The sequence below is a fragment of the Lathyrus oleraceus genome, chromosome 5, assembly GCF_024323335.1.
Source record: "Lathyrus oleraceus cultivar Zhongwan6 chromosome 5, CAAS_Psat_ZW6_1.0, whole genome shotgun sequence".
Lineage (NCBI taxonomy): Eukaryota > Viridiplantae > Streptophyta > Magnoliopsida > Fabales > Fabaceae > Lathyrus > Lathyrus oleraceus.
The window spans coordinates 580,712,197-580,727,024 of record NC_066583.1 but is presented as its reverse complement, the minus strand read 5'-3'; the positions used below and the strand labels follow the sequence as shown (position 1 = coordinate 580,727,024).

Below are 14,828 nucleotides of genomic sequence, written 5' to 3'. Positions count from 1 at the left end.
AATAAAGATAGCAAAAGCAGGAAAAGCCACACAAGTAAACAAACAAAGGCAGACAAATGACCTAACTAGGTATGTCTCACTTAGGGAAATATTTCAGTCCCCAGCAGAGTCACCATCTATCGCACCTCGAAAAAATCAGAGCACGACTTAGCGAAGCGCAATTGAACGCTCGCATGATGGACTAAACAGAGTCGCCATCGAACTTTATTTATTCCTAAAAAGGAAAGGGGAAATATCGATAAAACCCAAGAAATAACGACAATGATTATGGTCGTCGCAACCAATATCAGGTTTCGGGAGTCGATTACGCAAGGGGAAGGTATTAGCACCCCTCACGTCCGTTGTACTCAACGGGAACCATTAGGTTAATTATGCGCGTTAGTGTTAGCTTGAAATGTTAGGCTTCTCAAGATATTAGGTGGGAAAGAAAGATAGGATCAAAAGAAAAGAGAAGATGTTTTTGGGTTTTTGCAATAAAGGGGACTAATCCTAAGTTTTTTATTAATGGGCCTGACAAGATTTTGGAATCCTGCTCCTACGTATCTCAATAGAGAACTCAAGGCTTACGTAGTTCTGGATAGAAAAATATTTGTTTGTTGGTCGATTTTAGCGAAAGCTATATTGTATTAATCGATGAAAACATTGTTTTACCCAAAACAGATGAGGAGCGAACGTATACCACACATCGAATGGATTTACAAATCAACATTCGTAAAAACGACACTTATCTCAACTCAACAATTATGGACGAAACATTGCTTTACATCACCTTAAGACAAGATTTCTTTCGTTTATGAAAAGGTTTTCCTGATCGATCGCACGACGGCGAAAAAAAGAGTTTGATTGGTTGAATGTATTTTTGGGCTTGAAAGACGAGTATTTATGACTTGCAAGCTCTTACAACTTAGGTCTAATACTCGAGATTACAACTGGATATTCCATCCAGATAATCTTTTTCTTTCAACTTTATTGAGAAAAGACGTTTGAATATTTACAAATATTTTGAAGAGAAGACGAATACTTAGGGCTTACAAGCTCTTACAATTTGGGCCTAATATTCGGGATTACGACTGGATGTTCCATCCAGGGTAATCTTTTTCTTCAGATTTTATTAAGAAAAAGAAGTTTGAATATTTATAAATATTTTGAAGAGAAGACGAATACATAGGGCTTACAAGCTCTTACAACTTGGGCCTAATATTTGGGATTACGACTGGATATCCCATCCAGGGTAATCTTTTTCTTCAAATTCACTTATGAAAATGATTTGAATATTGGGGCCTTTTTAAGAGAAGATGAATACAAATGGCTTACAAGCTCTTACAACTTGGGCCTAATATTCGGGATTAGGACTGGATATTCCATCCAGGGTAATCTTTTTCTTCAGATTTTATTGAGAAAAATACGTTTGAATATTTATAAATATTTTGAAGAGAAGACGAATACATAGGGCTTACAAGCTCTTACAACTTGGGCCTAATATTCGGGATTACGACTGGACATCCCATCCAGGGTAATCTTTTTCTTCAAATTCACTTATGAAAATGATTTGAATATTGGAGTGTTTTGAAGAGAAGACGAATACATAGGGCTTACAAGCTCTTACAACTTTGACCTAATATTCAGGATTACGACTGGATATTCCATCCAGGTAATCTTTTTCTTTAGGTTCACTTATGAAAATAATTTGAATAGAAAAGGGTTAATGTGAAGATTTGAGATTAAAATGATCGAAATACGGAGGTTTGAAATCAAAGGAAGTTGAATGGATAACCTCACAAGGACTTGATATAAGAGGACCCCAAAATAAGTCGAGCATAAATAAATAAATAAATAAGTTTTTGTTTTCGACGCACTTAAAAATTAAATTAAAAAATAGATCAAAATAAAATAAATCAACAAGGGTTTTAAAATAATTTGAATTAAATAGGGGATACAAAAATGATTAATCTAAATTAATAAGTTACAAAAATAAAATAAAATAAAATAAAATAAAGAATGACAATTCTATGAAAATAAAATTAATGAATTTAAAAACTGCTAAGGCCAAGAATCAAACCAAGGGTCTGGTGGCAAACAACGGACGCTTCAACCACCAGACCACAAATATCTTACTGGTAGGATAATACGCCAACAGATACAAAATAACATGATTCAAAATTTTCGAAATAAAAATAAATAAAGGATTGGGCCCATAATGGGCGGATTGGAAAAGGCCTGGAGCGGCGGGTCATCACCCGACCTGACTCGGCCTTGATTTCAAAGGGTTAAGAAAACCCTAATTCCATGACCGCCACCTCCCTTCATCTCCAAACGCAGCCGTGAAAAAAAACCAGGAAAGACAATTCAAAAGAGAAATCGCCCATGATTCCATGGAACAGAAATAACAAAATCCAATAACCGTGTTCTTCTTCCCCTATTTTCCAATTGCCTTAACCGAGACGGATGAACATCCGCCCAACGAGCCGACCACGACAACAAATGAATGAAAAAGAAAGGAAACCAACGAAGAACACCTAAGTGTTCTTCATCCGCCCTCTTCCATATCCAAGGGGAAATCCTTCTCAAATTGGAATACAGACTACTACTTTCAAAAGTGTGACAAACAACAGGAACGAAAGTGAGACAAACAACAACAACGAAAGTGAGACAAACAGAAAAAATATTTGAAAAGGATGAGCGAAGTTACCGGACAGATGCGATTAAAATGTCGTTGAGAAAATTGAGTCCTCTAGTTCAAGAAACCCAGTTCCAGGAAATTAATTTTTCTCTCAAAACTTCTTTCTTGCTCTTCTGTTTAATGATATTGTTATTGAGTTGTTGTATTTTTTATAGAATTTTTGTAGTTGATGGTTTTTTTGTTGTTGTCTAGGATTTTTTTCTATCAATGGCTGCTTGCTGATGATTTTATAAGGGGAGAATTAGGGTTTAAAATTGGTGGTATTGATGAAAATGGCATAAAGCAGAGGGATCAATCCTACACAATCTGTTTTTGTCCTCTTTTGTGAAACTACACAATCAGTTTTTGTCCTCTTTTGTGAAACTCTGTATTGCTGTAATTGTGAAAGGAAAATTATCACAGGAGTTGCAAATTGAAAATATGTGTTGTCTACTTTCCATTTTTTGAGTACTTTGTTGGTTCTTTTACTGCATAACAATTACTCTACTTTTATTCTTTTTGGAAATTGGTTAATTTTATGTACTATTTTGAGCATGGAACTTGCATTATATTTGGTTGTTTGTTATTACTGTAAAAAAAACTGTAAAAAAAAATGATGGCTTACAAACCTAATTAGAAAACAAATTCAAAATGGTTTGAAAAATAGTTTAAATACATGGCTTGAAAAAACATGGAAATTGGCTAAAAAAAGGATGGCTTACAAACCTAAAAACATGGAAATTGGCTTGAAATGCAAGTAACTAAAATGTGTTAACTGTGTATTATGTAAAAACATGGAAATTGGCTTGAAATGCAAGTAACTAAAATGCGTTAACTGTATGCTGTAAATATGTATGTTTTTTTAATTGTAACTAAATATTTCTCTTTTTTTAATTGTTTTGTTTTTTTCCTTATGATGTAGATAAAAAGTAACATAAAAACTAATTTTTAAATTTTTTAAAAATAAAATAAAATAAAAATAATCTAATTATAAATGCTATAAAATATTCAAATAAATTCAAATGAAATGAATAAACGGTAAAACCAAGTTAAAATTGTGAAACAAATTATAAAACAAAATGTAAAATAAAATGTAAAAAAAAATTTAAAATAAATTGTAAAACAAATTGTAGAACAAAAGAAAATTATCATTATCGTTTTTTTTTTAAATTCATATCTTAATTTGTGAAACAAAAATTAACTTGTCAATACTTATTTAAACATAACATAAAAAACTTTCTTGCTAGAAATTTAAAAATAATACCAAGGCAAACCAAAAAGAACCTAATTTTTGAGAATGCAAAGACATAACTCTAAATAATTAAAGTTAAATCTTCCATGACAAAAATCTCTAAACCTATAAGCACTCAATGTAATGCAACAAGTGTCGATTATGGGCATGTAATGTATGCAAATTGATAAATATAAATGCTTGAAATTGATAAATACAAATGCTTTTAGGCGGGGCAAAATTTAGGGTATGACACTAGGCATGACTGACTAGGGAAGGAAGATCCTCTCTATACTTTTGAGGTTGTTCAGAGCAAGATCCATTATGCATAATAACTTCTAAGTTCAAGATGAATGTCGGGGAGTCAAGTGCTTACCTTTTGTGAGTCTACCTCTTTTTTTTTGCTATTTGTAAGCTCTTCTTTCCATTTGCATGGAGGAGATTTTATTGATACAACTTAGCTTTTGTGAGTTTATTTCGTTGTCTTATGCACGAAATCATGTCTCGATGCTTACCTTTTGTAAGTCCCATTATTGCCTTTTATGTGAAAAGGATTGTCTCTGTCAAGACTTTACTTTTTTTATTTATTTCGAGATACCCAATGTAGGTTTGGTGAGTCTCGGGAAGGGTAGCCATGTTTTAAAAACTTCATCCCCGTCATTATGTATGTCGGACACCCTAAGGTTTTCGAGCCTACAACAAAGTGCACAGTTGACATAGCATGCCAAAGCCCATACCCTATGGAAAACTCCTTTAAAGTCCAGTCTCTGTATGGCAAACCTCTCCAAAGTCTAATTAAGTTGGCACCCATTTCTAAAGCCCAACTCGTTTGGCATCCCTCAAATTTAAGAAACCTAAGTTAGTCGCTCGTCAATGTTTATCACTTTTTTGAATACTCGTTTATATTTGTATCCCTTTGCTCGTCTGCACTGATATCATTTTTTTCAATACTCGTTTGTATTGATAACTCGCATGCATTTATCTTTTTTCGATACTCGTCCGTATTGTTCACCAACCTCAAAGTTGATGTTTGCTTTCTTTATCCCCAACCTCAGTGTTGATGTCAACCTTTCTTATTTCCATCCTAAGAATTGTTGCCACTTTCTTATTTCCAACCTCAAAGTTGTAGTCCCTTTCTTACTTCCAGCCTCAGAGTTCTTTCCACTTTTCTTACTTCCAGTCTTAGAGTTGTTGTCTATCTGACGATCAACCTCAGAGTTCTTGTTTATCCTTTTTCTTTTTCCATCCTCAGAGTTATCATCTATCATTTTTTCAGCCTCAGAGTTGGTGCCTATCCTTTTTTCTATCTCCTGACTCAGAGTTGTCGTTTATCCTTTTTGTCCCTAGCCTCAGAGTTGTTGTATGTCAATTTCAATCTCAGCCTCATAGTTGATGTCGATCTTTCTTAGCTCAAACCTCATAGTTGATGTATATTATTTTATCCTCAACCTCAAAGTTGATGTCTTGTCATATCTAACCTCAAGGTTAACGCCATATCTTTGTGTCCCCAACCTTAGAGTTGGTGTCTACCTTTTTTACCCCCTAGCCTCAGAGTTAATGTATGTCTCTCTTTAACCCCTAACCCCGGAGTTGTAGATAATTAGTTTTATTTCCAACCTCTGAGTTGTTGTCTCTCTGTGGTGTTCAGCCTCAAAGTTGATATATATCTTGTTTATCCCTGACCCCAGAGTTAATGTTAATCTTTCAATCCCAACGTCAAAGTTGACGTCCATCATTTGTATCCCCAACCTCACATTTGATATCCTTAAGTTCCATCTTCAGCCTTAGAGTTGTTGTTTATCATTCCTACCCCCAGCCTCAGAGTTGTTGTTTATCATTCCTACCCTCAACCTTAGAGCTGACGTCCAGCCTCAAAGTTGTTGTCTATCTTTTATCCTAGCCTCAGAGTTGTTGGTAACCATTACTCCCATTCACTAAATTGATCTTAATCGTGTCATTATCCCCAACCTTAAAGCTGATGTTGACCATATTTTATTTCCAACTGCAGAGTTGAGAATGTCCAATTTTACTCCATTGGCAGTATTGAGGTCAAATACATTTCAATCCCTAGCATACCTTTTATCGAGGAGTTCTCATTACCTTTTATATGAGAATCTCATTCCCATCTTTCTTCTTGACCATTTGTTAAGGAGTTATCATTACCTTTTGAATGAGAAGCTCAATTCCAATCTTGTCCTTTAACCTTTTTTAAGGAGATTCTCATCACCTTTTGTGTGATAAATCTACCCATCTTTCTTCTTAACCTTTTGTTAGGAAATCCCCATTTTCTCTTGCTAAGGATCTGTTGCTACCTTTTGTACGAGAAAACCATATCCCCAGCGAAGTCGTCATTCACCTTCATCTTTCTTTTTGACCTTTTGTTAAGGAGTTCTCATTGTCTTTCGCATGAGAAATCACATTTACCTTTTTGTGCTTTCTTAGCCTTTTGCTGAGATTTTCTCATATGCCTCGTGCATGAGGAAATATTACACCCTTTGCTTGCCTTTTGCAAGTCTCCTCTACCTTTTGTAGCAGGAAGTTTAACCATTTCCCAGTCAAGTTGCTTGACTTTTGCAGGATGTCTCTCTGCCTTTTGCAGAAGGTTTCAGTTTTATTTCTATATCCTCTGTTATTTGCCTTTTGCAAATACATGATTTTTTTACCTTCGTGGAATTTTGCGATAATATTTCAATCACCAGTACATGCCAAAACTTGTTAGTGAAGGCAAAAAGAAAAGGAAAAAGAAAATAAAATAAAGAGAAAGAAGAGAAAAAGAGAAAAAAAAAGAGAAAGACAGAAAGAAAGAAAGATCCATCATACACTGCATGCATAGCATATTGCATACATCATGCATAACAAAGCATCTTTATATGCAGTTGACCCATTCTCCCCACATATATTTCAGCTAATCCCCACAACCTATACAAAAGCCTATATGCCATTTCATATCTCCAATAAACAAATACTCCTACATCATATTACATTCATTCCCTAGTGAGAAAATTTATGGATATTTTGGTATTTAATCATCTCCTAGCTTGAATGTCTGAAAGTCGTTGTTATTCATACTTTCAGGTCTGAGAAGATTAAATGTGACCAATTGTCATACCCCAAAATTTACCCTACCTCTATACAACTTTCATCTGGTTCATGGCCCTAATACATGTGCATACATTCATCACTTCATCATTACATTTTCATTAGCATGATTCATAACAGGAAAGCATGCTACATGGACTCAAGGCATGGTAATGGTACTTGAGGAAAACTAGGGTTTCCAGACATCATCTTGAGGTGTGCTCAACCAAGAACAAAACCCTAATCTCCTATGCCTTTTGGCATTGTTGATCTTGGCCATTTACATTTAGGGATGATGATTCCATTTGGATCATTTGGTCAAGGTGTGATTCATTTGGTGATCATATGGTTCATGACATTGTTGTGTGTTTGATTAAAGCTTGACTAGCTATTGCATTGGCTTGATTGATGGGTGGTCATCCATTCGTTGTTGTGATCATCATCATAAGTTCATGTCATCAGTTTGTTTCATTCACAAGTTACCCTAGGGCTTGCATTTCATTGGTTCAATCCATATTAGGGCATGTCATGTTCCATTGTTGCATAGTGCAATTTCCAAATACAGGTCCTTGTTTACTTAGATGATAAGTCTTGTGTCACCATTTTGATTCATTAATCTATTGCACTTCATTTCAAAGCATTGCATTATACATTAGAAATGTATTTTTTTTTTACCTAAATTGACTTTTGATCAACTGTTGAGTTTCTGGTCAACCAGTTAACCGAAGTCAACTGACTAAACTTTGACTATCCTAAGACTAAGTGTAATCCACCATTTTAACCCATCCATTTGATATCTTACATCCATTTCATTTTTCTTGCTACTTGTGGTTAAATTGTCACTTGTGTTTGATTTTTAGACCATGTCATGTTATCATCACATTAACATTGGTTCTTCAAATGTTTTTTCATTATATTCATTCAAAGACTTTAGAAGACTTCAAGTTTATTTGGAATTTAACTTTGGAGTAGGGAAGTTTCATTTTATTTTAAGCATGTAACTTTAATAATAAAACATCCATACATGAGTGTATTTGAAATAGGAAAACAAATAAAAGGTTGATTTGAATTTGGATACACAAATGTAGTTTTAATCACATGAATCATTATTACATAAGTCTATCCATAAGCATGTTACAATACATAACACTACATTGAATAAAATTGAAAGTAAAAAAGCTTTTGGGCTATGTTGTTGCCCTGAACTTGCAGCCAACACCTATTTCCATGATGCACCTTCAAGTTAGCACAAAACAGACACCTAGAAACACAATTTTCGTGTTGGTAACTGGGTATGGTAACCGGTTACTCCTACTTCACTTATCCTCATTATACAACCCAGAACCAATGTTATCATGCTAGTAACCGGTTACACCTGCTTCGCATAGTCTTATTATGCAGCCCAGAGCAGCAACTTCCGTGTTGGTAACCGGTTACACATGCACTTACATATCAACGAACCTGCAGCAGCATGCCTTGCATCAGTCTAACAGAGCAACATCAAACACAACAGTGCAATTCACATACATAAATTCAAACATTGGCGCACCATAGCAAATTAACAAAGCATCATGGCAAGACATCATCACTTAGCATCATATGAAGAGGCCTTGACAGCAATATAGTTACCTCAATCCATCATCATGATGCAAGACAGTGGTAAGGCAGGGCATCAGAACAACAAAAATCCATCATCATGAATCCCTCTGAATTTCTCTCTCAACAGAATTTAAATTCAGCTCACAATCACTCTCTCACTCTCTTCTACAAGCAATTTCACTGACACACATTGAAACAACAATTCAACAATGCAAAAGCTCTGCTACAACATGCTGCACCAACACAAACGCAACAACACAAGTGCAGAAACAACAATTCAAACGCAACTCACAAGTAGAACGTCATAGTAGCAATTCAGACGCGCAACACATTCAACAATGACTTCAGAAGCATGCGTAATTGAGAATGGAATAGAAGAATGAGAGAGCATAATCAAAGAAATTGATCGTACTTGAGCCTTCTCTTATGTACTCTTCCCTCACCACTACCAAGCATATATTCAAAGGTATTTCTGTGAAGTTAGCTTCGATTCTGTGAGTGAGCATTAGCATAAATTGATAGCAAATTTGAAATGAGCAAAGCGAGGCGAGCAGGGTGTGTGTTTTCCGGCGATGAGAAAATGTGAGAGAGGAGATGGGAAACACGTGAGACTCTGGATTATCATGTGATGGCTGATTGTTTTGTTTTAAGCCCTTCATGTTGGACAGCCATGAGGCTTTGGGTTTACAAGCCCGTCTAGTATGTTGTTTGTACCCCTAGCCACACAAGCACACCTCCCTTGGCCATAGATCCTTGTTTTTAGGCTCTATCTTGCTAAGCCCAACAGATCTGCTGTTTGCACTCTTGGATCAGGCATACACCCCCGCTCCCTCCTCTTTCTTTTATCATTTATTTTATTTTACTCAATTTTTGTTTTGAATTTGAATTTCTTTTTAAAATTGTTTTACACTTTTATTTTCTTTAAATCTCTTGATGTTTAATTTTCCACTTATTTTCACTTTCCAAATATTTTTCTATTATTTGATTAATTGATTTTGGATCCTTTTGATTCCATTTTTTGTTTTTTCATTCTTCTATTGTGTTTTGTATTTTAAGAGGTTAATTTGTATTAATTCTCTAATACGTTTGATGCATAGATCTCATTGTCCGGCCTCATATAGGTATATCTTCTATATAAGCCTACTTACGATTGCTTAACACAGTGCTAGATTGTCCCGATTCGATTAATTGATCGTTTGATCATTAACTACTAACTATTGACTTCTAATCCATCTAACTTCTAATTTTTACCTTCTTGCACTTTAATTATTGCAATTTATTTTTCTTGCTCATTTATCATTCATTTACTTCATGCACTTTATCTTTTTCAATTCATTTTCTTTTGATCTTCTATTGCTTTATCTTGTTATCTTGTTAAAATGAACCAAAAAACATGATAAAATGGAAAAGACTTAAAAGACTTAATATTCTTCTTTGTGTGGGACTTAATGTGATGGACTTAAAGGACTGGTTAAGACCCTTGCTTGGACTTGGACTATTATGAATGACCTATGCACAACTTGGAGTTTCATCATGGACTTGTAGTCTTTCATTGCAAGAATAAAATGCATGGCACTACCCTAAAGCAAAAGGAGACATGTAATCTTGATTACATTTACTCAATGATTAACTTAGGACACTTTGCACACACATGACTTTGTCTTGGGCTACCTTACAACGAGACATTTTATTTCTCGCATCAATATCCCTTGTATTTTTCATGTATCCCTCTCCCTATTTGGATGTACTATTTTTCTTACTTTCTTTTGTCTGTTGTTTCTTGTTAGTCAGCCCTAGGAGCTAGGTTCGTCACCATATTTATTAAACAATAAAATAAACCCTTGATCCAACGTCAAGCAATATTTTCTCAATTAAATTCAAAACACAAATACGCTTAGGATTGTATGCCACAAGCCTTAAGCAGTAGAGAAGGAACAATAATGAAGCTTTCCTACCCCCATTATGAGTATTTTGAACCCGAGACGATTAACTCGTGTGTTTGAGTATTCACCTTCACTCATAGTCTTTAATGCAATATGAAGTCAAATAATCTTTCTTTTCAAAACCCAAAAAACAACATCAACTCATCAAACTATATCTTTATGCCTTAGGACATCATCTCGAAAACCCTTTTTCAATGTAAAAATAACCAACAAACAAACATTTTTTACTCCGAACTACGAAGCTCTGATTCTTCATTTCGCAATGAAGATACGTAGGCACGAGGGCCCAAATCCTTGGCGAGCACAATTAATAAAAAATTCACTTCCACTCTGTAAAGCTTTAACAAATAAGCATTAAGATAGTAACACCCAATCAAGTGAAAGACAATCAAGATGATTTCCATTGAGTACAATGGATGTGAGGGGGTACTAATACCTTCCCCTTGTATAATCGACTTTTGAATCCGCTATTAGTTGTGAATACCATTCTCTTTGGGGTTTTCTCAATATTTTTCTTTTCCTTTAGAATAAATAAAATCCGATGGCTACTCTATATTTTTCGCGTAGCGATAGTGACCCACCACATGGGTAACCTTTAGGGTTTTTAGAAAGTTCCTAGAGTTATGGACCCTATTTGAAAGTATTGTCGCCATAATGACTACTCATTAGACAACAATACCCTTAAAAGGGTCTATTCTTGGTGAGGTCTTTGCATAAACCAAACAAGTCCCGCGTCTAGAAGGTTAACACTACACAACCATCGACTCCAAGGTTCTAAACATGGTTCCTAGAGTCATGGATCCTAGTTGAAAATATCATCTCCATAATGACTATTCATTAGACAACACTACCCTCAAGAGGATCTATTATGAGTGAGGTATTCGCATCAACCAAGCGAGTCCTACATCTCAAAGTTCAACACTACACAAGCATTGAATCCTAATAACCATTTTGGGGTTCTAGACAAAAAGGTCCCTAGAGTCACAAATCCCATTTAAAAATATTGTCTCCATAATGACTACTCATTAGACAACAATACTCTCAAGAGGATCTACTTTAGGCGGGGTTTTAGTGCCAACCAAAAAAGACCTATGTCAAGAAGGTCACCACTACACAACCATCATCTTAAGCTTAAGTTTTTTTTTCAAACTCGGGTATAGAGCCTTCACTCACATTGTACTAAAGAAATCACCTAGAGAGTTCCAATCACACCATATAAGAAACCATATGGTAGATAAATAGGCAACCCATAAGAGATAAAAGCTTAAAATAAGGTAGAAGAAAACAAATAAACAAATCTAATATTCATCGCAAAGCTAACAAAATTAGACTTGACTCTCTAAAGAATCTCCATCAAATTCGTAAACTATCGTGGTGCAAAAAATATCCGAGCGTAACAAATGTTCTAAAAAATAAGAGTCGCCACCAAAATTTATTTATTCTAAAAGAAAAAGGAAAACATCAATAAAATCCTTAAAGAAAAAAAAAATCACATTCCTTAAACCAGTTAAAATCCTATCGTGAAGATAATTGTTGTGCATCTTAGATAGTAAATTATATTCTTAATTTGAACAACAAATAGTTCATCATTCTTTCATCTCTCAACGAATAAGTTGAGGACATTCTTAATCGATGATAAACATGGGGTCACATTCCTTGAACCAGTTAAAATTTCTTATTAGTTTTCTTGCTTTATCTTTGGGCCAATAGGCCCTCTTTTGTACCAAAAAGAAAAAGAAACCAGTTACATAAAAAATATTTATATTATTGCAGGTGATTACAATAGCAGAAATTGCTACATCAACCATTTCACATATCTTACAACCTTTACTAAAACAATCACTCAATTATTAAAATAATAACAAGAATTAAGCAATTAAATATTGAAAATAATAGTATGCTTGTTTTTCCAATTATTATAATCCTTAAGAAGCAAATCCTTTCTTCAAAGATTGAATGGTTGTAACATCAGTCTTGAAAGCCAAAGCCAAGACATTGTTATCAATGGTAGTGTTAAACAATGTGTTAGGAATTGAAACAGTTCCAGCATTAGCACTGCCAAAAGCAGAAAAAGCCAAAGCAGGCTTTTGAGTATCAGAGTTAAATTGAAAATGCACAAGTCCCTTTGGAAACACAAACATGTCACCAGGCTGTAAGGTCTGAGTGAACAGCTTATTGGTTGTGTCCACAAATCCAACTTGAAGGGAACCTGTTGCCAGGAAAAGTAGCTCGGCCGAACGAGGGTGTGTGTGTGGTGGATTGATTTTCCCAGCGGGGAATACTAGAGCAGCATACGCCACACTTTGTCCATCAAGAGCTGGAAATTCAGCTTTGCTTGCTTTCAATACCTTGAAAGTTGAGGGTGGTGTATTTGGTGGAAGAAGGGCGCGGAAACCGGTAAATGTGAAGAAGGAACCATCAACTTGGGTTCCAATTGGGGCTATGAAGTCAGTGAGGATGTCCGGATCACCGGCTGATGTTATTTGCATTATGGCAAATGTAAATATGATCAGTGTGAGGAGTTTTGAAATTGTGGAAGACATGGTTTTATGATTAGTTGGAATGTTTCAAAGTATGAAGTTGTTAATAGAAAGTTGAATCAACAATTAGAAGATTTGTGTTTTCTGAAATTGAGGAATGGTGCATATATATATATATATATATATATATATATATATATATATATATATATATATATATATATATATATATATATATTAGTTTCCATTTTTGTAAGCTGGCAATTTATGTTGTAACATGTATGGAGATTTCAAGGTATTGGTGTCTGCAGCTGTTGTTTTCTTGTAAAGGTGTTTAGCCAGCACTATAGAACTCCTTGAATATATGTAAATAATAAGTTCTTTATGTTACATTACATATAAGTAATTATACATTTAGCCTTGTTTTAAAAAAAATATATTTATAATATTGCAGGCACCAGAAACAAGGATAAGAATGTTTTTATAAACATCATAGCCAGCTGCACAATTAATTATGCCATAGATTTAAAAGTTTTAGATTTAATTTGGAAAATAAAGATTAATTAGAAAATTTAAAAGGCCCAATTTGTACAATATTGAAAAACTTTTGAGTTTAATTTAAAACTTAAAAAAAAATGAGAATCATCTTTTAAAAATCAAAATATTGATAATTAAATTGTCATTCATATTGTATAGACATCGTGTAATATACTGTTATATATAGAGTAAGAGAGTTATTTTAAATTTTAAAGTTTTTAGAATTCATTTGAAATTTCATAACTTTATATATTTTAATTTTTAAAATTTCATCAAAATAATAAAATGTACATAGAATAATTTAAATTCTCTCAAAAAATTATATTATCTCAATATCTTTTTTCATCTAAACACCTCTAATTTTTTTAATTATCTCATTCAAATGTACTCCAAATATATCCATAACTTTTAAGAAAGAAAATAATGATAAAACATAATTTTTTAAAAGATTTATTGAATGTAATTTTCTTTATATAATCTAGTTATTCTCTGGGTGCAACTCGTTCAATGGACGATACAACTCTCCCTCAAAATATTTAATGTTTTGCATGCATGATGTTGAATTTGAACCACAATTAACGACAAAACTCTCCCTTATGATGTTGGATTCGAACCACAATGGACGATAAAGCTCTCCCTCACGATGCTAGGTTCAAACCACAATTGATTAAGCTAAACTCTACTAATTATACACTCTGAAAGACTCTCATAGAAGATATGTTATACAACAAAGATTTATATGATCCTATTGAGGGAAAAAAGGTAAACCAAGTGATAAGTCTGATGTTGAATGGAAGAAGATGAATCGGAAGACAGTTGCTATAATCAGACAGAGTTTGGACTTTAGTGTATATCTACATGTTGAAGTTAAAACTGATGCCTAGAAAATTTGGAAAAAACTAAACGAGCTGTTTAAGCGCAATAACGTGCAAATAAAGCATGTTTGATCAAGAAGAAGGTTAATATGAAATACAAGGATGGTGACTGCATATGAGTGTGTTTCAAAATCCTTTGAATAAGTTGGAAGCTACTAATATTAAGTTGGATGATGATTTGCAAGCCTTATTACTGCTTAGTTTCTTGCCTGATAACTGAGAAGTTCTTGTTGTGACACTTACTAATTCAACTCAGAATGAGAAATTGGTAATGTAAAAGGTTAAATATATCACTCTTAATGAAGAAGTTAGATGAAAGGAATGTGGTTTGAATATCTACTTACTGAGTCAAGGGAGATAAGCAAAACCAGAATTTTTCATAAATGTGACAAGTCTGAGAGTTGCGGAAAGTCAAGAACTATAAAA

General features: G+C 34.1%; 1 protein-coding gene across 1 annotated transcript; it reads right to left on the bottom strand.

Moving 5' to 3' along the window:
• Positions 1-12,435: 12,435 nt before the first annotated feature.
• LOC127083278 (germin-like protein 9-3) lies at positions 12,436-13,117 on the bottom strand. The gene has a single exon (XM_051023577.1). It carries the CDS (start codon positions 13,051-13,053, stop codon positions 12,436-12,438), a length of 618 nt encoding a protein of 205 aa, XP_050879534.1. The 5' UTR covers positions 13,054-13,117.
• Positions 13,118-14,828: the final 1,711 nt, after the last annotated feature.

What these genes read in the sequence shown, in the direction of transcription:
- LOC127083278 (XM_051023577.1), bottom strand. Translation starts at nt 13,053, where the DNA reads ATGTCTTCCACAATTTCAAAACTCCTCACACTGATCATATTTACATTT.